General features: G+C 38.4%; 2 protein-coding genes across 5 annotated transcripts; both read right to left on the bottom strand.

Moving 5' to 3' along the window:
- Window positions 1-375: 375 nt before the first annotated feature.
- Window positions 376-14,015, bottom strand: LOC127453852 (COP9 signalosome complex subunit 7a-like). 2 transcript variants are annotated; one of them, XM_051720586.1, is made up of 8 exons: window positions 13,893-14,015; window positions 11,323-11,445; window positions 9,469-9,544; window positions 9,102-9,190; window positions 6,080-6,282; window positions 5,859-5,964; window positions 2,417-2,586; window positions 376-712 (listed from the first exon to the last, which is right to left on the bottom strand). In XM_051720586.1, exons 2-8 carry the CDS (start codon window positions 11,443-11,445, stop codon window positions 673-675), a joined length of 807 nt encoding a protein of 268 aa, XP_051576546.1. In that variant the 5' UTR covers window positions 13,893-14,015; the 3' UTR covers window positions 376-672. The 2 variants fall into 2 exon arrangements, with proteins under 2 accessions (XP_051576546.1, XP_051576548.1); XM_051720588.1 differs by lacking the exon at window positions 13,893-14,015 and adding an exon at window positions 12,130-12,274.
- Window positions 14,016-15,834: 1,819 nt separating this feature from the next.
- LOC127453853 (CD209 antigen-like protein E) lies at window positions 15,835-18,983 on the bottom strand. 3 transcript variants are annotated; one of them, XM_051720590.1, is made up of 7 exons: window positions 18,745-18,973; window positions 18,544-18,643; window positions 18,215-18,316; window positions 17,402-17,557; window positions 16,997-17,148; window positions 16,685-16,806; window positions 15,835-16,088 (listed from the first exon to the last, which is right to left on the bottom strand). In XM_051720590.1, exons 2-7 carry the CDS (start codon window positions 18,641-18,643, stop codon window positions 15,923-15,925), a joined length of 798 nt encoding a protein of 265 aa, XP_051576550.1. In that variant the 5' UTR covers window positions 18,745-18,973; the 3' UTR covers window positions 15,835-15,922. The 3 variants fall into 3 exon arrangements, with proteins under 3 accessions (XP_051576550.1, XP_051576551.1, XP_051576549.1); XM_051720591.1 differs by having other exon boundaries at window positions 17,402-17,554; window positions 18,544-18,983; XM_051720589.1 differs by having other exon boundaries at window positions 18,544-18,970.
- Between the last annotated feature and the right edge of the window lie 5,190 nt (window positions 18,984-24,173).

Raw genomic sequence — 24,173 nt, 5'->3', positions numbered from 1 at the left:
TCATTACTCTCCGCTTTTATTGTACACTTCATTTCTGAGCAGGTGCCACAAGTTAATTGCTACCATTACATACCATTATGCAGGAGACAGAGAGAGTTGCTTTGCAGTATGGACAGCAACATCAGCAACAGACTGACCTTTTTTATGGCTGCATAAAGGCTATTTCACGAAACACATTTGTGGAGTTTGTATTTGCGATTGTAAGAGAGAGAGAGAGGGGAAAACCAAACCTCAATGTTATTTCGGGGCTTCTGCATTAAAGTGTGGCTAATTAATGCCATGACCTCTTAACAGACACGTCCCCATTGAGACGAAACATTTACCACCACTTAACATTAGAGGAAGGGAAACATGAAAGCCAGAAACTACACAGTGTGACAGATGGATATCATTTATTCATTGGTTTCATCAATTAACATCCAGATTTAATGATGAACAAAACAAACACGCAGGGAAATGAGTGAGTCAAATTAAATGACATTTACAGCATACACATTCATTAACACGCACAAGCACACAGTGTTGTGTAAAAGTCTTGTATTTTATTTTATTTTATAGAAGATGACGGTTTGTGTCTGAGAACTGGCTATCAGTTGGTTTATCTGTCTATCCAGCAAGCCTTTCCAGAATATTTATGTCTCTGTGAATAGGTGATCTCAGTGCTTTTGTGGATCAATTAGACTTTGACCAAATCTTTCCACTCCCACGAAGCCTGAAACGTACAAAAAGAATGTTTTGAATTTGAGAAAAAAACAAAACAAAATGATTTTCTTAGTAATGTATTTTTCTGATCATTAGGAATGGGAATCATAAGAAATTAAAGGATTCTGGTTCAGATTCCTCAACGTTTTTGATTCATTAACAATTCCATTAATGATTCTTTTAGAACTAATAAGAAATATTGGTAACACTTTACAATAAGGTTCCATTTGTTAACATTAGTTAACAACATTAGTTAACATGAACTAACAATGAACAATACTTAAGCATTTATTCATCTTAGTTAAATGTTAACTTCAACATATACAGTTTTAAAATGAAAAGCTGTATTAGGTAACATTAGTTAATGGACTATGAACTAACAATGAACAATTCTATTTTTATTAACTAACATTAACAAAGATTACTAAATTATGTAATAAATATATTGTTCATTGTTAATTCATGATACCTAATGCATTAACTAATGTTCATGAATGGAACCTTATTGTAAAGTGTTACCGAAATGTTTCGTGGCAAGAAATGCTATTCTTACAGCATTTACTGCCCTCAGCAGTGTGTTTTTAAATTATGAGATCAAAACACGTGGTAACATTTTATTCATTTAATGCATTTATTTTTATAAAATTCCACTTGTTACAACACATTTTTAACCACACTTACCTACTGGTCCTATTCTGATCTAAGAACTGTAATTATTATTGGACAATATGTAGTAGATTAATACACGGGCTAGACATAGCCCCGAAATGCTAATGATTCATCTCCACTGAGATGCCTCGATAGCTGTGGACTCAGAATAAATGTCAGATTGGTCCTGAATAAATTATACTTCTTAACTGACACTCTTCAGTGACAAAGGAAAAGCAGTGGTGATCAAAACCCCTCTCTCTCCAGAGCACATGAGCTTTCCAAACCAGGACAGAGACAATTTTAAACTCATCAGGGATTAATTAGGACTTTAAGCCTTTGGGCGATTTCTTATAAATCACACTTAACTAAAGCAGGAACCAGTACATAAAACGTTCAACACTGAACAACAGTGAAGAAAAGAGAATGCACACACATTCATAAATCATATGTAGCGCCTACGCACTCAAAAAATGCCATTAGTGAATACAGACTCCCTGCACTGTGATTCAGTATGACGTAATGTGTGGTTTATGTGTAGGGTGGTCAGGAATAGACATGTAAAAACTAGGACAAGGGAATATATGGAGTATTCACTATATATTTACAATGATTTTGCAGTAAATCCAAATTAAGCAACTAATGTGCTTTTATTTGGCCATTAAAATTCCTAAAATGCATGTCATTAGACTAGTTTCGCCGTCCATCCTTTTAATAGCATCTCTGATTTAAACTTCAGTAGCAAATACAGTGTTAGATTTGGGTAGTTTGATTCATTTCTGTGAATAAGTTCATTCTGTCCATTACAATGAATCAACTGCGATTTGTGTTATTCAAAAGTGTAATATTTTTCATATTTAAATTGTTCTATTAAAGATGTATGTACATCAATATTGCTTTTTATTAGTATTTATTGTTTTATTGGTACATATAAATATTATATGTATTTATATTATATATATATATATATATAAATAAAATTATTTACTGGTTTTGTTCTTAACCGTATTTCACATCAAACCATATTTGTTCTGAAGTCCAAAACCCTTAAATACAGTTCACTTACCCTTTGACCTTTGAACTCTTTTTTCCTGGTTGCCGTGGTTCCTGAGAGGAGGCAGGGTCTCTTGGCTCAGCCGGCTGGTCTGCATCTTGATTGGATGCTGCCCCAGCTGGGGCTGGGCCAGATGATGGTGAAGCAGAGCTTGCCTTAAGAGTTTTCTGTAGATTTGATACCTAACAAAAAAATGAAATAAAGGGGAATTTGCTTTTCAGAGAGGTAAATTGAAAAGGAATCCTTTAAAAATAGAGGAAAAAGATTAACCACATCCACACTAAGTCGTTTTCATTTTTTAGAAAACGCTCTCTAAAGTGGATACATTTGAAAACGTAGTCTTTGCGTTGTAGCGTGGACAGGGAAAATGGAGATATCTGAAAACTATTAAGTATTCATTGTCATGTGATCTATTCAACCCAAAACAATCAAGATGGCGGCCCATGTTGTAGCAGCATTGTTGTGACTAATATTCACTTTGATAGTGTTTTTATGTTAAATGTTACTTTGAACTAGGGCTGCCCCCTGATAGTCGACCAAACGTTAGTCCATGAGAAGAGTCTTGGTTGACCAAGTTGATTGGTCGTTTGGTCGCAGAAAAAACTCCACAGGAAACTGACGAACACCGGTATTACCACTGGTTGGCGCTAGGTGGTACTATAGGGTAATTTTCGTTAAGCAGGGTTAGGTTAAGCCTACACAATAAAGCAAGACACCTTGATTTCAAACTTTGAACTTTATTTTTTATTTTAACTAAAAATTCAAATGAAACTAAAAAAAGAAAAAAAAAGTGCAATTAAAATGTGTGTTGTTCAACTTTTTGAAAGATGGTTTTACAAAAGTTGTCGATATCTCTGTGGCAAAGAACGTACTTCATCTGTGCATTCTCTATCTGCCGGGTATTTCATTGTCTGGGAAAATACATCATGTGTGTGACTAAATTTGTTTTGTTCCCTCCTTCACTACATACATACACACACACACACACACACACACACACACACACACACACACACACACAATTACATCAGCAACCCCTGGGCTGAGGGATCGGTGAATATTCTTGCTTTAGTGATTTTGCATTGAAACTTTAATTTATTTATAAAACGAAAAACTTAAATCAAATACATTTCTAAATTAAAATTTCACTCCAAACGAAATGAAAAAGCAAATAAAATAATGTGATAAAATAATATATATATATATATATATATATCACACACCCCTTTCCAATTACCATCATGGTGGAAAATTACTTACACAAATGAAGACATAAAAACAATTATAAATGTAAAAATTATAATTATAATGATGATAATAATCACTGAAATATAAATCATGGTTCGAGGTGAATGTGTTTTTTTATTATTTTATGTTTTAATCACAGATGTATAGGCTGCAGAGTTGTGGTCACAATGAACTACTCTGTGGAAATAAAGTGAACTGAACTCAAAACACCTCCTGAGCTGAGATCATTTGCAGTACACTCATAGACGATACTGTTCTTGCAACAAAAAAACAAAACAAAACAAAAATTCAGAAGACAGAAACAAAGAAAGAGTGAGAACCTTTTATACGCGCGTGTTCCACGAAACTGCACGCCTCCGTATCAGCGTGTCACACATGCGCATAGACGGCTTTCTGTCATCTGTTCTTAATAACATAATAAAGTGTTTCTTCAAGCGCATGTCTGTGTCTCTACGGGCAAATTATTTGTAATATTAATTTGATAATAATAATAAAAGCCTAATAAATAATAATTATTATTTAATACATGGGAAAACAAGCCAAATATCATCTTGACATGGTCAAAGGCATCAGCTATTGGTGATCACTGTGACCATCGTCGATCCCCGAGATCACTGTCTGTCGGCACAACCCTAATGTGCATTTCTCTCTATAAATTATCAAAATGTACAGACAGTCTCCATTCTGGTTTTTCCGACACATTCATAATCATTACCACTTTTGCCGGTGTCGCTGCGGCTCGCTTCGTGCGTGCGCTTGTGAAATTTATATTTTAAAGGCTCATTATTACGGTTTAGTATTTCTCTGTAATGTAGAACAGTGTTAGCAATGTTACTTATAACATTCCTTCTCAGCCATGGAACTCGAACCATTTTCTGATGCCCCCCAAAAAATATATATTTAAGTAATTAAATTAATATCATAAACGTGCGACTAGTCGACTAATGGCTTAAATGAACGCCTACTAGTCAACGAGGAAAATCTTTGGTCGGGGACAGCCCTACTTTGAACAATCTTCAAATTGCATTCCTTAACTTTTTGCACATAATTTTCTTCTGTACTGATGGACCCCTCAGCGTGAGCTCTTTAATGCGCGCTGTAATTAAAAAAATATCTTACCTTACACTTCACAGCAGATGCACTGAAGGACAGATTATATATTATCAAACATATAACGTGGTTTTTAGATGTTTATGATTATGATAGATAAGATGTGATCGTGAATGCGCTTGCCAGCTACGCACGCCACCATATTGTTTACATGCAATGCAGCATGGGATTCTGAGTTCACCACAGAAGCATAGAAGGTTCAAAAAACCTAGCCCTTCCACTTTCCCAGCACTGGAAGTTGTTAGAATTAGTGATTGATGGAATGGGCGAAGGCTCGAGTGTACTGACTAGTTTGTATATTCTTTGTTTGACATAAAAAAACATGGCCACATTGCTGTATCAAAACAGTGCACTCTGTCAGTAACGGCTTTAAACTTTTATTTAGGTTGTAACTATGTATGTAACATAAAAAAATAAAGATTTTGTGATGTTGAAAAGACTATTTGAGCAGCTGGTTCATTATGACAAACACTTCAGTCCCTCTTTTGCTGGTAAACAGAAGCACGCATGCAGATAGCACCAGTTTTATCATAAGCGTCTGAGCCCAGCATAGTGTAATCACACCAGTTTGATCGCACATGCAAAAGGGTTAAAGGCGACAGGAAGTTTACTTGGAATTGCTGTCCGGCGAAACACGAGGACAATTGTGTTTCAGACCATACATGGAACGGCGATTTTTCACATGCGCCGTGAGGGGATTTAAGATTTTTCAGACGTTTCTGTGTACACGGAGAGCGTTTCAAAAACGGCAATTTCAAATATATTCAGATTGATGTAGACGTAGCCTAAGGCTGAAGTGTGAAATTTCTGCAACACTAGTGCCAACAAAAGCAATTGCAAAAATAAACAATGGTTGAGCCAATTTTACCATGTCAGCCTAGCCACTCAAACAATGAGTTAATTGGCAGCGCCACTGTGTTTTCACTTTTCAGGGAAAAAAAAAACCCTATGAATAGCTGACTTATAATTTTCTCTGCATTTAAGCTGGAATAGAAAAGCGTTTTACCATAATCAGCCTTATGTTTTAATACAGTTTAGATTAACCCCACAAAAAATGGGCTTCACATTTACTAGGTCTATGAGAATTCACACACACCTCTGTCTCCACTTGAACTTTAACCTTGAGCTGGCTCTCTCTGTACTGATTGGCTCTTGACACCTGCTCCTCAATGCCACACAGAACTGCTTCACATCCTGCACACCTGAGAGAGACAGAATATTTCACACTATATTTCACATTTATAACTTCAACTAAAGAATCCATCTCTGAAATGCATCCATCACCAAGCACACTGACAAACACAAATGCACACTTACCATTCCTGAAGTGTGTTGGCAATGTTGGGTATTTCATTGGGGCCCAGGTCTCGACCTATGCTGCAGTCTACCTCTACCTGCTGGTTCCTCTGGTCCAGTTTGCCATGGATAATGTCACTGTAAACAGCCTCGATCAGCAGGTCTTCTAGCTCACGCACATTCTTCAGCTCTAACTGCTGGAGCAACAATGAGTATGGCAGACACTGCCGAGAAAGAGAGAGAGAAAAAGAGAGAGAGACAGAGAGACAGATTTTATTTATTTTGTTACTGATGAATAGTACGCTCTGGGGGGGGTTAAACATTATAATTTGTCCTTGAAGTATTATAAAAACTTAAGAGAATATTGGATTCTTCTATCTTGTAAATCAATAACACTAACTGCTTTACTGCTAATACATGTGTGTTGATCATGATAACAGTCTTAAAGGGATAGTTCACTCAAAAATACAAATTCTGTCATCATTTACTCACTATCATGATGTTCCAAACCATATGACTTTTGTAGAACACAAAAGAAGATGTTAAGCAGAATGTTAGTCTCAGTCACGATTCACTTTCATTGAATGGAAAAGAAGATCCGATGTAAGTGAATGGTGACTGAGACCAAAATAAAAGTTTGTATATTCTTTGTCTGACGTCAGAAAACATGGCCGCATTGCTGCATCAAAACAGTGCGCTCCGACGGTAACGGCTTTAAACGTTCATTTAGTTGTTGTTTGAATGTTTATAACATAAAAAATAAAGACATTGTGATACTGAAAAGACTATTTAAGCACTATATTGAGCACTAAAAGACTATATGGTTCCAAATGTTAACCAGATGTTAAGCAGAATATTAGTCTCAGTCACCATTCACTTTCATTGTATGGAAAAAAAGATGCAATGTACAGTGCTGTGAAAAAGTATTTGGTCTGATTTCTTCTGTTTTTGTGTATATCTCATACTAAATTGTTTAAAAAATGCAAACAAAATTAACATAAAACAAAGGCAATCTGAGTAAACACAAAATACAGGTTTTAAATGATAATGTTATTTATTGAAGCAAAAAAGTTATCCAATACCAACTGGGCCTGTGTGAAAAAGTATTTACCCATGTAGTTACTAAATCCCCAAATCTACGAAACTGCATTCATAATGGGGTTCAGCTGGACTACACACCCAGGCCTGATTACTGCAAGCCCTGTTCAATCAAATCAACACCTAAATAGAAATTTTTCAGCAGCATGAAATTAGCTAAAAGGTCTCACCCATTAGCACACTAAGCCAAGGTCGAAAGAAATTCCAGAAATGATGAGGAATAAAGTGATTGAAATACATCAGTCTGGGAAGGGTTACAAAGCTATTTCAAAGGCTCTGGGACTCCAAAGAATCACAGTAAGAGCCATTATCTCCAAATGGAGAAAACTTGGCACAGTAATTAACCTTCCCACAAGTGGTCAACCTTCCAAAATTCTTTCAAGAGCACAGTAACAATTCATCCAGGAAGTCACAAAAAAGCCAAGGACAACAACCAAGGAACTGTAGGCCTCTCTCGCATCAATAAAGGTCACTGTTCATGACTCCACTATCAAAAAGACACTGGCCAAAAATGCCATCCATGGAAGAGTGGCAAGGCAAAAACCACTGCTAACCCAGAAGAACATTAAGGCTCATCTGAATTTTGCCAAAACACACCTTGATGATGCTCAAACCTTTTGGGATAATGTTCTGTTGACTGATGAGTCGAAAGTGGAACTGTCTGGAAGACAGAGGTCCCTTTTCACCTGGTGTAAATCAAACACAGAATTCCACAAAAAGAACATCACACCTACAGTCAAGCATGGTGGTGGTGGTAGTGTGATTGGGGGGGGGGATTTTCTCCCCTTTTATCCCCAATTTGGAATGCCCAATTCTCATTGCGCTCCGAGTCCTCGTGGTGGCGTAGTGACTCGCCTCAATCCAGGTGGTGGAGGACGAATCTCCGTTGCCTCCACATCTGAGACCGTCAATCCGCGCATCTTATCACGTGGCTGGTTGAGCGCATTACCGCAGAGATCTAGCGCACGTAGAGACTTCGCGCTATTCTCCGCGGCATCCACGCACAACTTACCACACGCCCTACCAAGAGCAAGAACCACATTATAGCGACCACGAGGAGGTTAACCCAACGTGACTACCCACCCTAGCAACCGGGCCAATTGGTTGCTTAGGAAGCCTGACTGGAGTCACTCAGTGTGGTAGTCAGCGTCTTTACTTGCTGAGCTACTCAGGGAAACATTAATTATGCTCTCTACCAGAAAATCCGAAAGGAGAACGTCTGGTCATCAGTCCGTGAGTTGAAGCTCAAGCGCAACTGGATTATGCAGCAATGATCCAAATCATAGGAGTAAGTCCACCTCTGAATGGCTCAAAAGAAGCTAAATTAAAGTTTTGGAGTGACCTAGTCAAAGTCCTGACTTGAACCCGATTGAGATGCTGTGGCAGGACCTTAAACAGGCAGTTCATGCTCAAAAACCCCGCAATGTGGTTGAACTAAAGCAGTTCTGCAAAGAAGAGAGGGACAAAATTCCACCACAGCATTGTGAAAGACTGATCTCCATTTAATGGAAGTGTCTGGTAGCTGTTGTTGCTGCTAAAAGTGGCCCCAACCAGCTATTAAGTTTAAGGGGGCAGTTAGTTTTTTACATGGGTGATATAGGTGTTGGATAACTTTTTTGCTTCAATAATTTTTTTTATTTATTTTTTTATTATTTGAAAACTGTATTTTGCGTTTACTCAGGTTGCTTTTGTTTTATGTTATATCTTGTTTGAAGATCTAAAACAATGTAGTATGAAAAATAAAAATAAATATATAACAATATACAAAATATACAAATACTTTTTCACAGCACTGTAAGCAAATGGTGACTGAGAGCACAATACTGCTTAACATCTCCTTTTGTGTCCAATGGAAGAAAGTATGGCAGGGGTCTGGAGCAACATGAAGGTGAGTAAAATACAGAATTTTTATTTTAATAAACCATGAGTTGAGTATAGATGAAACCTTTAGGTTGGAGGCAAGGCTGATGATTGACAGGTGACGGAGTTTGTTCTTCTGGGCGGGTGTGAGTTCAGGAAGCGAGGCTGCCCTCTCTAAAGGGAACACATCCATTACATTAACATACAGTACATTAAAACCAACCTTTCACAAACAGCCAAGAGGAAATAAAGCAGATGGCATTACAGTCTTGGTAAAATTTGCAACAGAACATGGGCCAGAGACTCCTGCTTCTACCTCACAAGAGCTAACTTATTTTGGAAAGAAAAGGGCAGTGTACACAGTGTAAAACCTCATTTTGAGTCAGAGTAGAGAATGAACCCACTGCCTCAGGGGGCCAATCTCTGGCCGGATCATTTGTTGTCATGGTTACCTTTGTAGTCGCAGTAGGTTCCATATGCAAAAAGATTAAGAAGTTGATACACTGGAGCATGGGGACCTGTCTCCAACTAAAGGGAGAGAAATAAAACAAAGAAAAATGACACAGATGTACATGACAGTGTTGAAGTTTTAGTGGGTTAGTACTTTAGCTACGCTATATTCACAAGGGATGTACCGATGTATCAGCTACCGATATTTATCAGCCAATTATCGACCAAATTTAAAACTATCTGCAAAACGGTTACAAGCATTAAGACGGCGATATAAAAAATGATGGTTGATTTATAATTAAGTAGTAACACAAACTGTAAACATAGCCACAATATGTAGAAGGGTTGGCACTCCTAAGAACATGTAATATTTAATTTTTATTTTGTCTCATTCTCACGTTAATGTGGAAAAAAAGCAGTTGTGAAAGCGGCACTTACCTATAGGCTACATGATATTGGGAGCCATACAAAATGCTTTGAAACCAGCAGACTTTGACTGAGATATCGGTATGACAACCATTAATGCTGCATGATTGATTGAATTAAGACTGAAATCGCAATATGGCTTTGTGTGATTACTAAACCTTAAAGTGCTGCGTTTAAACTGTGAAAAAAGAAGTGCAAAAATGTTTAAGTACAAAATAAAAAATTTTCACATCAATCATCATGATATCACATATAGTACTTTTTTGTAGGCCTATCTTTTTTATTTTGTTATCCTGTATGTATCAACCTGTCATGTGTTCAACAAATTCAATGTTCAATGGAAATCATTTTTGTTAGAACAGTGAAAAAGCTTTTGTACCTATTTATACATTTTTAAGCATTCCAAAGTAAAATAGTGATCTGATGACAATATAAGGTAAGTTGCAAAATATCGGTATAGTTTTGTTAAAATTTGTATTGGCCAAAAAATTCATATTGGTGCATCGCTAATATTCACACAGTAGGAAAAAAAAAATTCTAATCTAGAAAAAAAGTCTAATCTTTAGACATGCTAGTGCAGAGCATGATGAAACGGTACAAGGCTATAAGCAGTGGAGTAATGCACTGTATGTAATGCATGTAATCTGTGGGATCTCTGTGGGAAAAGCTGTGAACTGAGGCCAGATATAGTTCTCAATATCTGATGACAGCTGTTGACTTGCTGATTTGTGTTTATTATTTTTAACAAATTTTTACGAAGGTGCATTTTGTATGACATTAAATGCAGTGACATCCTGAATGACAAAAAACCCTTGAGTTGTGATCTGACTGAACTGCATCTTCAGAAATCCAATTTGAAGCAGATTTCAAACCATGAAACAATTTGATATTGACATATTTAAAAGAATCAGATCCAGTGTGGTTTTGCAGTTTAGACTATATTAAACTAATCTCATATGAATAGGACATGGGGGGGGGGGTATGCTGAAGTGTGAATACAACATTAGACAGCCTGACATTAAAGGAATAGTTCACTCAGACATGAAAATTCTGTCACATTCTTTCATCTGTAAAACACAATGGTGAACCCAGTCACCATTCAGTTTCATTGTATGGAAAAAAAAAGATGCAATGAAAGGTGACTGAGATTGTCATTCTGCCTAACAGTGTCATTTGTGTTCCACAAATGGATTAAAGTCATAAGGATTTGGAACAATATGAGGGTGAGCAAATCCTAAACTATCCCTTTAAACCAATCTGTCAAGAAAGAAAACAAAATAGTTCAACAACACACCACATTTAATCTGTTAACCAAAGATTAATCTACATAACGTTAAATATGACACTCACAAGTGCTGCCATAAACGTATTTATGGTTGACCCAGAATTCATATTAATGTGCATTTGTCAGCACACACACTCAATCTCACCTCACGGACATTGGGCAGTTCGAGTATGTCTGAGAAAACGTAGAGGCCTGGAGTCTCCAGCAGAGAACTGATGGCCTGAGCCAGAGCTGAACCTGAGAGAGACAGCAGCTGATCCACCTCCATCTGACAGGAGGAAAGACAAAGAAAGGGGACAAGGAGAGTGTAAACAACCACATTACCATGTCTCAGGCTAAAGAAAATGTGCAAGAACAAGGACAAGAACATTGTGAAAGAATGAGGTACATATTTAGAGCCAAACAAAATTAGATAATTTGCACATTTTGCCAATGAAGAAAACTACATTCAGACTTCACCTCTTCAATACAAGAGTTGTTCTCATTAAATCTGTACCTGCATGCCTCAATAATTCATGTGCAATAACCTTAAATCATCGGGGTTGTTAAAGTACTGTTGGTACAGAGCTATATGCTTTCAACAACACTGCAATGCAGGAAATTAATATGACAGGTGGCTCATGGTAAAAAATAACTTCATTAGCGAGGTGAACTTATGCATGACACACTTTCATGATGATTAAAACAATGCTGCCGAGTGCATAAAAAGATTACTTCTCTGAGACAGCCGAGAAAATATTAATTTAAAAGCAAATTTTACAGATAAGGCCATTTAGGGAATTCCAAATGCTAACGAACACAATATATATGCAATTAAAAAAAAAAAAAAAAAAAAAAATTTGGTTAGACATTGGATTATTATACTGAACAAACGTGATACCTCTGTTTCTGTTGTTATTGTAGAAAAAGATAGAGTAAATGATCTGAAACCACTGATGAACAATAGATTTACCTGTTTAAATGCAGTCTAAACACAATCGCTGTTGTTTTATATGAATAAACTGAACTGGAAGTATAAATGAACTGTAGCGTTCTCATGCTCAGTGCCGGTGTTATGGATCAACTGGGGATCATGTTAACTGGGGATGTGCGCGTGCATGTGAATAATTTTACTTGCCTTTTCAGCAGATTCGTTCAATGTGAACTGTCAATGAGTAAAGAAAAGACGTTTTGCACATTGTAAAAAATGTTGTTATAATTATTAAACAGAGTTGTTTCATCGATGTCTGTTCTAATGAATTTGACACAATTTAAGAGCGATTTTAATGATTTCACAAGGTAACATCTGGTTTCCCATATTGACGTGGGACATGTCATGAATGGGAACTGGCGATTACACTTGTCAAGAGCAGTAAATCGCAAGTGGAATACTTTTATATACAACACTAAAGCATCATAGACTGATGTGTGTCAATAATATACTTTCAATCGCCTTTTTCTCCCCTTTATAATGAATAATGGCTTAACCATGATAGAGTGAGTAACTTTTTCCTACCATTGAAAATGAACAAAGTGATCCAATAATTACTAACTAGAGCAGGGATGCTGGTTCAGTGGCAAGTCATGCTGATAAATTACTCAAAGACCTGGGTTCAAATCATGGTTCATTAAGTGCAGGTTATGATGTCATTTTAATAGGTCTATTGAAAACTATTTTGTAAAACACAGATACAATTTATTATATTGTTTTAAACAAATCTATCAACATTTCTCGATTGCAACTACACTGTCTATAGTTTACAGGCTTTTTTTAAATGGTCAAACAATTTAAGATAAAATCTTTAGCCAATCAAACGAAATCATTGTTTCTGAAGAACTTCCTCTGAAGATCATTTATCATTGGTCAGTTTGGCCTTTATACATGCTCTCCAGTCTCCACACAAAAACAAAATTGCACTTCTGACAGATCATCTTTTGGCAGTGTCATGGGTAATCATAAATATACGACACTGTCATGCACAGAAACTTTGAAAAGTAAAGGATATTAATATATCAATTTAATTAAACTGACAGATGTTTACTGGGAAATTGAACCCAGGTCTTTTCGCATGGTTACAATCACACAAGACCAACCGGTCTTTATATTATCCGCAAACAATAATTTTCTTAAACCGATAAACCTTTATTTATTTATTTATTTATTTATTTTAATAAATGGAAGTAATTTAAGAGTATAAGCCTATTATTGACACATATCAGCCTATGATGCTTTAGTGCTGCAAATTAAAGAGTTCCAGTTGCGATTTACTGCTCTTGACAAGTGTAATCGCCAGTTCCCATTCAAACCAATGCCCCAGTCCAACATGAGAAACCAGATGTTACCCTGTGAAACCATTAAAATCGCTCTTAAAAGTGTGTCAAATTGATCGGAACAGACATCGGTGAAAAAAGCGGGTTAATAATGATGCCAACATTTTCTATAATGTGCAAAACGCCTTTTCTGTACTCACTGACCATTCACATTGAACGAATCTGCTGAAAAGGCAAGTAAAATTATTCACATGCACGCGCACATCCCCAGTTAACATGATCCCCAGTTGATCCATAACACCGGCATGATGCTTGTCAACACAACAGCAGTTAGGCCTTACTTGCATTAACTACGCTTTAACATAAACATACTGTGTATACTTTGCCGAGCATGCTAAAATGTGTCATATTTACGTAAACCCCCGTTTCGCATGCTGAAACGTGCAGACGAAGCGATATATTTACCTTACTAATAAAGACTGAGGTTATTTGTCTCAACTGTGCTACCAGTACTACTTCCGTTAGCAAGCGTCATACGACTTAAAAACGTGCTCTCTGATTGGTCGAATAAGGAAAGGGGGGTGGCGTGACTATAGAGTGTGAAATTGAGTGGACACACATCGCCCCCGTGTGGTCACGAGAAGTTACATGGGGAAAAAATACAAAATACAAAACGGACACCACTAGCCAAATAAAAAATGTGCAGATATGCCAAGAATTGTGTGCCTAGCATCGAATACACATAATTATTTTAAAGGTTATTTTAAAGGCAATGTAATGACACCTGAAACTATAACTGGAGTTTTCCCACTTGGTTTACAACAACATATCGTAACTGTAGGGTACTGACAAAAAGGCGAGGCTTTAGAAACTGTTATAACGTCTCATGTTTGCTGTTTTATCGTTAATTCATTAGTTTTGTGGGTTATTTTTGTGTTCAAAGTGTTGACAGACGTCCTATTAAGTCCTAAAGCGATTGGGAACCGAAGTAAGCCAATCCTGCTAAAAAAAAACGACCAGCTAAAACCAGCCTAAGCTGGATGGCGAGCTGGTTACCCAGCCTGGGCAGCTGGTTAAGATAAGGTGACCATACGTCCTCTTTTTCCCGGACATGTCCTCTTTTTCGGACCTTAAAAAAGCGTCCGGCCAGGATTTCTAAGTTTGCGAAAATGTCCGGGATTCGGCTTTAGCTGCATTATGATGTGCATCTGGTCTAATACTTCATTGTGTGTGTGCGCATATTTGCATCGCTTTAACCCCTCTTTGTAAGTCCCGCCTTCTCGCACACCAACTGGTCAATTATAAGAGGATTGCAGCAACTATTGGCCAAATTCCTGCCTGTCAATCTCTCCGTGAACACCGAAGCGCTGTTGTGTTCGGCATCAAACAGTTGTTTGACAGTAGCAGCAAATGACAGCTGAGTGGAAACAATGCCCAAACGAAAGTGTAAATTTACAGAAGATCTGATCAAAAAATTCCCATGCTTGCGTCCAGGTCGAGATCCGTGGGAAGCAGAATGTATGACATGTAAATCTGGCACTTATGTGTCAGTTGCTAGTAAAGGTGCAAGTGATTTAGAAGCACACATTAGAAGAAGCATAAAGGGTCAGCAAAAGGTGAAAGTTCATCAGGTAAATTAACGGACTACTTTTTGCGACCAGGTAAAATTGTTATCATATTGCTTCATTTTCCATGGCCATTCAAAATAATAGTAATAGTGAATGAAGATACACTCATGGCATCAACTATTTTATTTTAGTACATGGACATTCAAAAGAATGTTGGAAATTTGTCCTCTTTTTGGAAAACCAGAATATGGTCACCCTATTTAAGAGGATTTTGAAAAATTTATTTTATTATTATTATTATTATTATTATTTTGGCTGGTCTTAACTGGTCTCAGACTGAGCAGCTAAAAAGAGTTTAAACCCCCTCTAAAACCAGCAAACTGGTGCTGATCTTTTAGCAGGGAGGGCTGCAGAAACTGCCATGTGTGTCAGATGTGTCAAAAACAGTGTGTAAATATAAAAGTAAATTTGTTTGTGTTTAACACGTGTTTTGTTCTCTAATAGGCCTAATAGTTGGTTTAGACTTTTTATTTTTTATGGATCTAATCGTGGTCCTGAATAAAGTACAATTTTTATTTATTTACAATCTTTAATAAAAAAAAAATAAAAAAACCTTCAATGATTTTAAACAAACAATTGAACAGTCTATAAAGTGTTTGCTTCTATTTCAAAAACATGTGTGGACTCTGTTTGCTTGCATAAGACTTCAAGGATTTTTTTCTTTTGGGGAAAGGGGGGAAAGGGGATTGTGATGATGGCAGGAAAAAACGTTATTGCACAATGTTTTAACTTTCCTAAAATATCACCAAAACTATCAAAACAATTACACACACACTAAATCAAAATTCTTAAATCACATTTAATTTTTTATTAAAAAGAGTAGGGGCAATAGAAAAAATAGAGACATATATTTTGCACACGTCCACTTCACATGTCGATGGTGATAGGATCCATCTCACAGATACGTTTGTAATTGAAATCACAGGGCACATCAAACCACGTTTTGGAGTGAGAATCCAGCACTGCGCAGTCCTCTCCATGAATCCCACCGGACTGGTGATTATTTGGCTCTTTATGCCATTCATTCCAGAACCTACAGTGCACAGAGTAAAACCCCAAGGAAAATTTAGAAGAAAAAATAATTTCACATAAAATCCCACGTGGAACATAGTAAAATCTGAAATCCAACCAATATTGTGGGGACCGGCCATCAGTCATTAATAAACTTACTGAATAATGTCTAAATGAAAATTTAACCCTTTAAGATCAGGCCCGCCGAGAAACAAAATAATGATAAAAAAATCAATAACTACAATCTTGACCAACACATAATAGTCATCGTTTTGAAGCTTAGAAGCTGTACTTTACAATGCATGTATAGGCATTATGACTAAAACTGAACAAGTGCTTTGGAATTTGCAGACAAATCAGAAGTGTTCCGGTTTGATAATTTATTAGTAATTTTACACAGCACATATTAATAAAAAATTTGAAAGGTTTTCTTTAAAATGATACCAAGGAAATCTTTATAAACCCCTTCAGAACTTAAAGTGTTAACCATGCAAAAAGGTTGGTGTGAGGGTTAGGTTATCATTAAAATATCATTAACTCAGTATAAAAAAAAAAGAGGTCAATGGGACAGTCCCCACCATGATTGAAAAACCAACTTGTGTGAGTATGTGCACGTACGTCCTATTAACAACTGTGTTATCCACCCATTTCCACACCCCCTCAGTCTCAGTGTCTGATAAACCAATCCAGAAATGATAGTCTGGTCCACCACGCTGGCGTGCGACACTCTCAAGGGTGTGCTACAAAAACAAAAAGGTATCAACTCGTGATAATTGTGGAACAGCATATAGAATGAACATGCATGTTGCAGACATGAAGGAACTACTGTATTAACAAAGTTGTGCATACACAAGAAATTTGTTTACAAACATACATACATGCAAACATGTGCACTCACACACACACACACACACACACACACACACTTACGTGTTGTTCATAGCTGTGGAGTATAGTCAGGTGGCCACCCATGGATGCACAGCTCTCTTTGCTGTGTTCCCAGTCAAGTTTATCCTCACTAAAGAAATAACACATTCCTTCCATATGCATCCAAGTCTCTGGGCATGGCCTACATTGGATCACTGGGAAGTTCATACGTAGATAGGAAACCAGGATAAGTTTGCAGAATTCACACAGTTTCTTTGGATGTCTTGTAATGTGACCTCTGTCTGGGTTATTTATTCTAGAAGACTGGGCTATGCAATCACAGTCCTCAAAGTCCTAAGCTGCCCCTTAGGAACCTATTTTTTTTTGTGAAATGCCATTCAGAGGTACACTCATTTTGGACCCCAAGAACAATTGACTCATTTGCAAATAAAAGCATGTGCTTCTTACCCTGTTTTGAGCAAGTCTGTCCAAGGGTTGTGTATTCAGAGCAAAGGCGAGAGAAACGTTCCTGCATGGCGGTAAGTTTAAGAGTCAGAGAAGCAGCCTCAGATTCATCATTCTTAGCTGGCAGTGCAGTAGGAGATGCTTTGCGACTGTTAACTACTGCAGAGAGAGAGAGAGAGAGAGAGAGAGAGAGAGAGAGAGAGAGAGAGAGAGAGAGAGAGAGAGAGAGAAGTGTATTTTCCATTAATGGATTGATCAGCCAGGCCTGGAAAGACTGATCAGACAATAGCATGCTTTTTTGTCTTAAACATTTCTCATATGTGAGAACCCAGTGGTTCAAGTACAGTTTTATATGAGATAAGATTTAAATACAAATTTTTTTATTAATACCTGTTGAATAACATGTACATATATTGTACAACATAAACCAAGTTTTCTGATAGTAGGAAAGAAATTGTATAATCTATGCACTCTATATACCAAATACTATTAATGCCAACACAAAAGCTCAAAGATTCTTATGTGAAAACATACATGCAGAAGCAGCACACATTTGAATCTCCCCCAACCTTCAAAATCAATCAGATTAGAGAATTTTTAGCTTTATGTCCAAATTGTCCCCATTTTTGGGGATTGTAAGTGACAGAAAGGGAAAATTAAATAAAATTCGAAATAACAAGCATGATGTGCTTGCTTGGTAGCTCGATAAAAGGAAAGAAATCCACATTGACTGATTATACCACAGATTCAATGATATGTGTATTTGAGTAGGGGCTGCATACATATATGTGTATGTGTGAAAATATGTTTACTTACAGAGAACTCCCAGTACTATGTTAGCAAAAACAGAGGCCAATAGAGCAATGGACAGGACAAGAGGTGCCTGCCCCCTCAAACACTTTGTTCCTTTGTGGACACCTGATGAAACACAAGATCATGGTATGATCTGATTATTATTCTGAACATGCCCACATATCACTGAACACCTCTACAGTTACATTCTAATTTTTTTTCTACCACACTCCCCTCTAGTTCATATGCTCACACACGCACGCACGCACACACAAAGCACACGCACACGCACACACACAGCACACAAAGCACAAATGCACATGCACACACAGCACACAAAGCACACCCATTACCCTTTTTGTCCTGTAATGTGTTGAGTATAGGTCTGTTCCCACAATGAGAGAGATCCTCTGTGAACTCTTGTAGACTGGTGTAGTTTTCAATGTCTTCCATCTTTCAACAAGAAATTCAGTAGATCTGTCAAGCACAGTCTTCTTTATTTAACCACAGAGCTTCTTACAGTAATTACTCTGTCTTTATCTCTTCAACATTACCCTAAAAAGAGGGTTTTCCTGTAGAGTTAGAAAGTTCCTCCTGAGTTGAACTAATCTGTCTGACGGTTTTCCTCTGAAAGTTGTTTGTTTTACTGCTCCTGAGGCATGTAGGAACTGCTCCTTTTCAGAGCTCCCTCCACACTAACTTTTATCCCTGAATTCTCTCCCTCCCTCTGTGTCTCTGATCATGCAATACTTTCAGCCCCCTCTTCCCCTTCCAACCCAGCACACATTGGCAAACATTCAGATTAACAAATGAACCCTTAATCAGGTTGAAAGAGAGAGAAACAGAGCAAGGTCAGTCCCAAAAACATCCTTCTCAGGGTTGGAAGTTGGTAAACACTTGCAGGAAGAAGGGTAGGAGGGCTGGTTGTGCAATACAGACATTTTCAGCATGAAAGAAAAAACATATTCAATGACACAGTAGATCATTCTATCCAATGGTTATAGAACATTTTGTTCACAAGCTTTTTAGATATATTCCTGTAAAATGATTCATACTGAGCATGTTGCTAAACAGTACATAAAACATTACAACCAACATTTTGTATACCTTCAAATGAAAGATTTGCTTAGAATAACATATGGGCACTGCACATCTAGTCAATATAAAAAAAAACATTAAAAAAATTATAACTAAGTAGTTCGATTTTTAATTTTCTTTTCTGGGTTCAACTAATAATAAGGATGTTGATGTCGAACATCAACCTAACCTGACATAAGTATTGAAGAAATGACAAAATCTTGTTGAATAATAAAAATCCAGTGACAGGTAAAATATTCCAGTGTGTTTTCTGACCAAGAATAGCAAATTATAACTAGTGATCATAGGTTTTTGTGGTTATGGCTGAACACTATACATTTTGTTTATGGTGAAAACAGATACAGTGGGACAAAATAAGCTCAATCATCTACTCTGTCATTGGGTATATAATTCCACTACAAAAAAAGAAATAAATAAAAATCAGCATTCATACTAATAATGAACTAATGTGGAATACTAGTAATTCATACTAAACTAATATGAAATGAAACTGGTGTAGCCATTTGGATTACATAAGAAAAAAAAAATACAGTGACATGTTATCAGAAAGTGTCCCAATTTATCTTTATTCACTATGGATGGGAAGAAGAGTTAAGAAAGTGTTATGGGCTGTATGTCAGGTTTTGAGGAGATGAGGACCCAAACGCAGTTCAAAACCAAAAAAACACTTTATTAACAAAAACTCCATGAGGAGCGACATAGATTATTGGCACGAGTGCATGCAGCCAGGTCAATAACAGACAGACAAGGAGTATGAATGTCTGTGTCCCAACACAAACCGGAACCGAACTAGACAGGAAGTCAGGACCCAGACACCATACTCCAGACATGAAACACAACAGACTGAAGAGTGCGCGGCCGGGAATAAAACAGAGACCGCGCGCTCACACAAGGACAGACATGGGCGGATAATCCCATGGCCCTGTCAGACCAAAACCCAGAATGACAGAGACAGGACGTGACAGGAACTGATAGCTTAGGGCGGCCTCACTAAAACCCAAACCCTGAAGTGCATCGAGGAGTGCTTAGGCGAAAAGGCCAAAAGGGCGGTTGCCCTGATGCCAACTCCTCAGATCGTGGCTCAAGGGTGAGTAACGGGAGGCCAGTTCGTCCTTAATTCGGTTATTGATTCCATTCCAAAACATAGCATGAAGAGCACCATCATTCCAGCCAGATTCAGCAGCCAAGATGTGGAACTCCACTGAATATTCAGCCACACTTTGAGAGCCCTGATGGAGCAAGAGGAGGCGCTTCTCGGCTTCAGCTCCATGAACAGGGTAGTCAAAAACTTTCCTAAGTTCAGCAGTAAAAAAGGCAAAAGAGTTAAACTAGGCAGTGTGACCGCTCCAGACTGCTGTGGCCCATGCTAAGGTATTTCCCTGAAGGAGCCCAAAGACATAAGGGATCTTCTTCTCATCTTCGGAATACGTGTGTGGCCACTGGCCGAAAACTAGAGAACACTGAAGAAGAAAGGACCTACATTTTCCTAAATCACGGAGTATGTTTTAGGATCCGGGACATGAGCCTCACGTAAAGGATGAATGATCTGAGAAGGAGGTGATGGAGACACTGTGGAAGTGGGCTGACAGGAAGTCGGACTTGTAGACCACAGAAGTATCATCAAATTTGTGAGATCTGACCTGTCATGGCTTGGTTGATGTCCGTGAGATCCCGTAGCAGTCTTCTGTGCTGTCCCAGAAGTATTCCTTTTCCAGAGAGAGCTTTATGGACTGAATCTGTGTCAGCTGGGTCCATCGTGGCCAGTTCGTTCTGTCAGGGTTTGAGGAGATGAGGACACCAACGCAGTTCAAATCCAAAAAAACACTTTATTAACAAAAACTCCCATGAGGGGGGAAAACATAAACAACTAAAACTACCCCATAGGGGAAACAGGAATCAAGGCTGGGCAGAGGTGGAAATAGGGAACAGGACCAACCGGACCGCACTGGAACCAGGGAGGTGAACAGGACAGACAGGAACACGAGAGAGCATACAGGATCGACAAGAGAACAAGGCTAGAGAACAAGCATACAGGACTGACAAGATTACACAAGCGCGATGCACCCACGTCAATAACAGACAGACAAGGAGTATTAATGTCCAGGTCCCGACACAGCCCAGAACCGAACTAGACAGGAAGTCAGGACCCAGACAACATACTCCAGACATGAAACACAACAGACTGAAGAGCGCACGGCTGGGAATAAAACAGAGACACGCGCGCTCACACAAGGACAGACATGGGTGAATAATGCCATGGCCCTGTCAGACCAAAAACCAGACTGACTGAGAGACAGGACCGTGACACTGTATGCTAAATACTCTCTCTTAAATGTATTCAGTATTGCATTCCGCTACATCACATAAAAAAGTAAAGTATTCAGAATACAAGAATACTTATAGAATAGATATTTTTAAAGGCAAGTCACAAGTGGAAGAATTATGTGTGATATGTCCCTATTATCTTATCTGAACTGCTACATCTCCACTATTAACAGCTAAGTGAATCTAAACCTTGAGGTTTCTTTAAATAAGATGTGGAGTTGGACGCTGATGTTTTTCTTTATGGAATGCAAAAGGCAAACAAAAGGCAGTTTGCGGTCAACTACAATATCTCGTAGTAACCTGAAGGGGGTGTTCAAGATTTTCGGCACATAACTCTCTTGGGCTTGAGAACAGCTCTTGATAAACCCGGTTCAAACTCTAGGCAAGAGTCATCGACCGACAATGCTTGAAGGTCTCCGACAAGTTTTACTGAAGCCAAAGCAAGAAGCAACGCTGTCTTTAATGAGAGTATGCGCAAACACACTGTCGAATGGCATTCCTGTGAAAGCTTTTCACACAAGCGCTAAGTCCAAAACCGGAACAGTAGGGAAACAAGAAGCGTGTTTAATAAGTACCGCAAGGCGACAGCGCCAAAGACATGAACTCTCACTAAATAGGGACAACGTCAAGTCATAATTAGCTGTTCGTGCAGCTCTGGAAAGAATGGCTCCGGCGGTGAAACTCGGAGATGCCCCAACACGGTAAAGACCATTTTTTGTTGTTGTAAGTCTCAAGCAAGAAAACTTCAAGCATCGCTGTCTTAGAGGCCGCTTTGTTCCGTTTCCCGCCTGCAGGGGAATATTACAGTAAGCGTCTCAACTGAGCGTGTACATGTCTCACAAATGAAGCACAGTGACAAAGTATTCCTGACATAAACACCACCATTAACAATTGCAGCGTGCCTTCAAAATCAACACGGTACAAGTGAGGCCTCTGGAGATGGAGAAGAGGAGAGACGCAGGCTCAAGCCAGCGAAAATCACCCTCAAATTCTTCAGGGTCTCTATCCCGTCCTTTTTAGATATAGGGAGGGGAGGCCATCAGCTTCCTCAGAAGCAAGCCGAGAGCAAAGCGTTTGAGTATCACATGCTCACAATGAACACAATTAATCTCAACAAGCACTGCATGCCTGGCAGGGATAATGTTAGTGACATAGCACCCTCTAATCATAAACATAAAGTGCTTGTGCTGAACTGGCGAAGACTGATGTGGAGGAGAGGAGGCATGGCAGGCTGAGCCGGCAAAAATCCTCCTTAAACCTCCATGCTCTATTTCCTGTCCTCACACGCCTCCCTCGAGCGGTTTCTCGGAAGCCACAGGAGTATAACGGAAGGAGAGGGCGATGGCTACGGTATTCAGAATAAAACCGAGATGAGAGCCAAATGTCTTGAGATTCATGCATTCACAGTGAACACAATCAGCCTCAATGAGCGCTGCTTTACGTAAAACAGTGCTCGTGCCCACCAGACAGAGGGAAATATACTTGTTTTCATGTGCTTGTGGAAACATTTGCAAAATGCCATCTTGATGAAGACGTTGTTAAGCAAATGTCTCTTATGCTTGTGTACAGCAGTTACACACACATTCAAACACAATAAATCCAGTTGCATTTATGAATATGCTTCAATAATTCAAAGGATGCACTACCGTTGAGACACAACAGTCCATAGACAATAATCTGCTCACTGGTGAAGCAGTGAATTGGCGAAACATGGGCTTGTCCGTCCGCTGACACACAGGAGGAAAAATCAAACCACACGCTGTCGATGTGCAGTCACAACTGCGAAGCTTCGAAGAAAAATGTTTCGTTGGAACATTACAGGGAACAGATAAATGATCCACTCACTGTAAGAGGTGCAGGTCTGATGACAAATTCCAAGATGGGTGTCCAGAATGATATCGCTATCCAGAAGAAGAAAATTATGAGGAGATGGTGTTGTGTTCCGCCATTTATACACACGATGACACCCGCGAAGGGGGCGGAGCACAAAACGCTATCTGCCAAATAATAACTGCCGTGATTCTAAACAGTTCAGAGATTGGATATCATGCATAGACCACCCCCCCCCCCCCCCACCCCCCACCCCCCGCCATCGACAAACCGATTTGAAAGGAAAAAAACTATAAAATGGCTCCTACAATTGTGCTTAAAAACAATAGGGGTTGAATACAGTTACAGTTTTGTATTCTGAATACGTAACACCGTTACATGTTTTCTGTTACAGCCCTACTCTGGTATTCAGATTCAGAGTTTTGGCAAACATTGAACGCTACTCTTAGAGACTGATATGAACAGTGAAAAAAACAAACAATGAGCAAATCGAAAACCATGACACAGCACTGTCACAAAATAATGTCTCAAACTATTGATCACTCCATGACTCAGGATTTATGTAGATTAATCTGGCCTGGTTTACCATGACACATAATACAGAATACACAGACCCTTTAGCCCAAACCCAGTGGATTAATACATGTTTGGTTTGGACATTTGCCATAAAGCAAACATCACTGATGCAGAGATTGGGAAAGTATTTTTTTTTTATTTTATTTATTTTATT

This window comes from Myxocyprinus asiaticus, chromosome 16, assembly GCF_019703515.2.
Source record: "Myxocyprinus asiaticus isolate MX2 ecotype Aquarium Trade chromosome 16, UBuf_Myxa_2, whole genome shotgun sequence".
Lineage (NCBI taxonomy): Eukaryota > Metazoa > Chordata > Actinopteri > Cypriniformes > Catostomidae > Myxocyprinus > Myxocyprinus asiaticus.
This window is presented reverse-complemented; position numbering and strand designations above follow the sequence as displayed.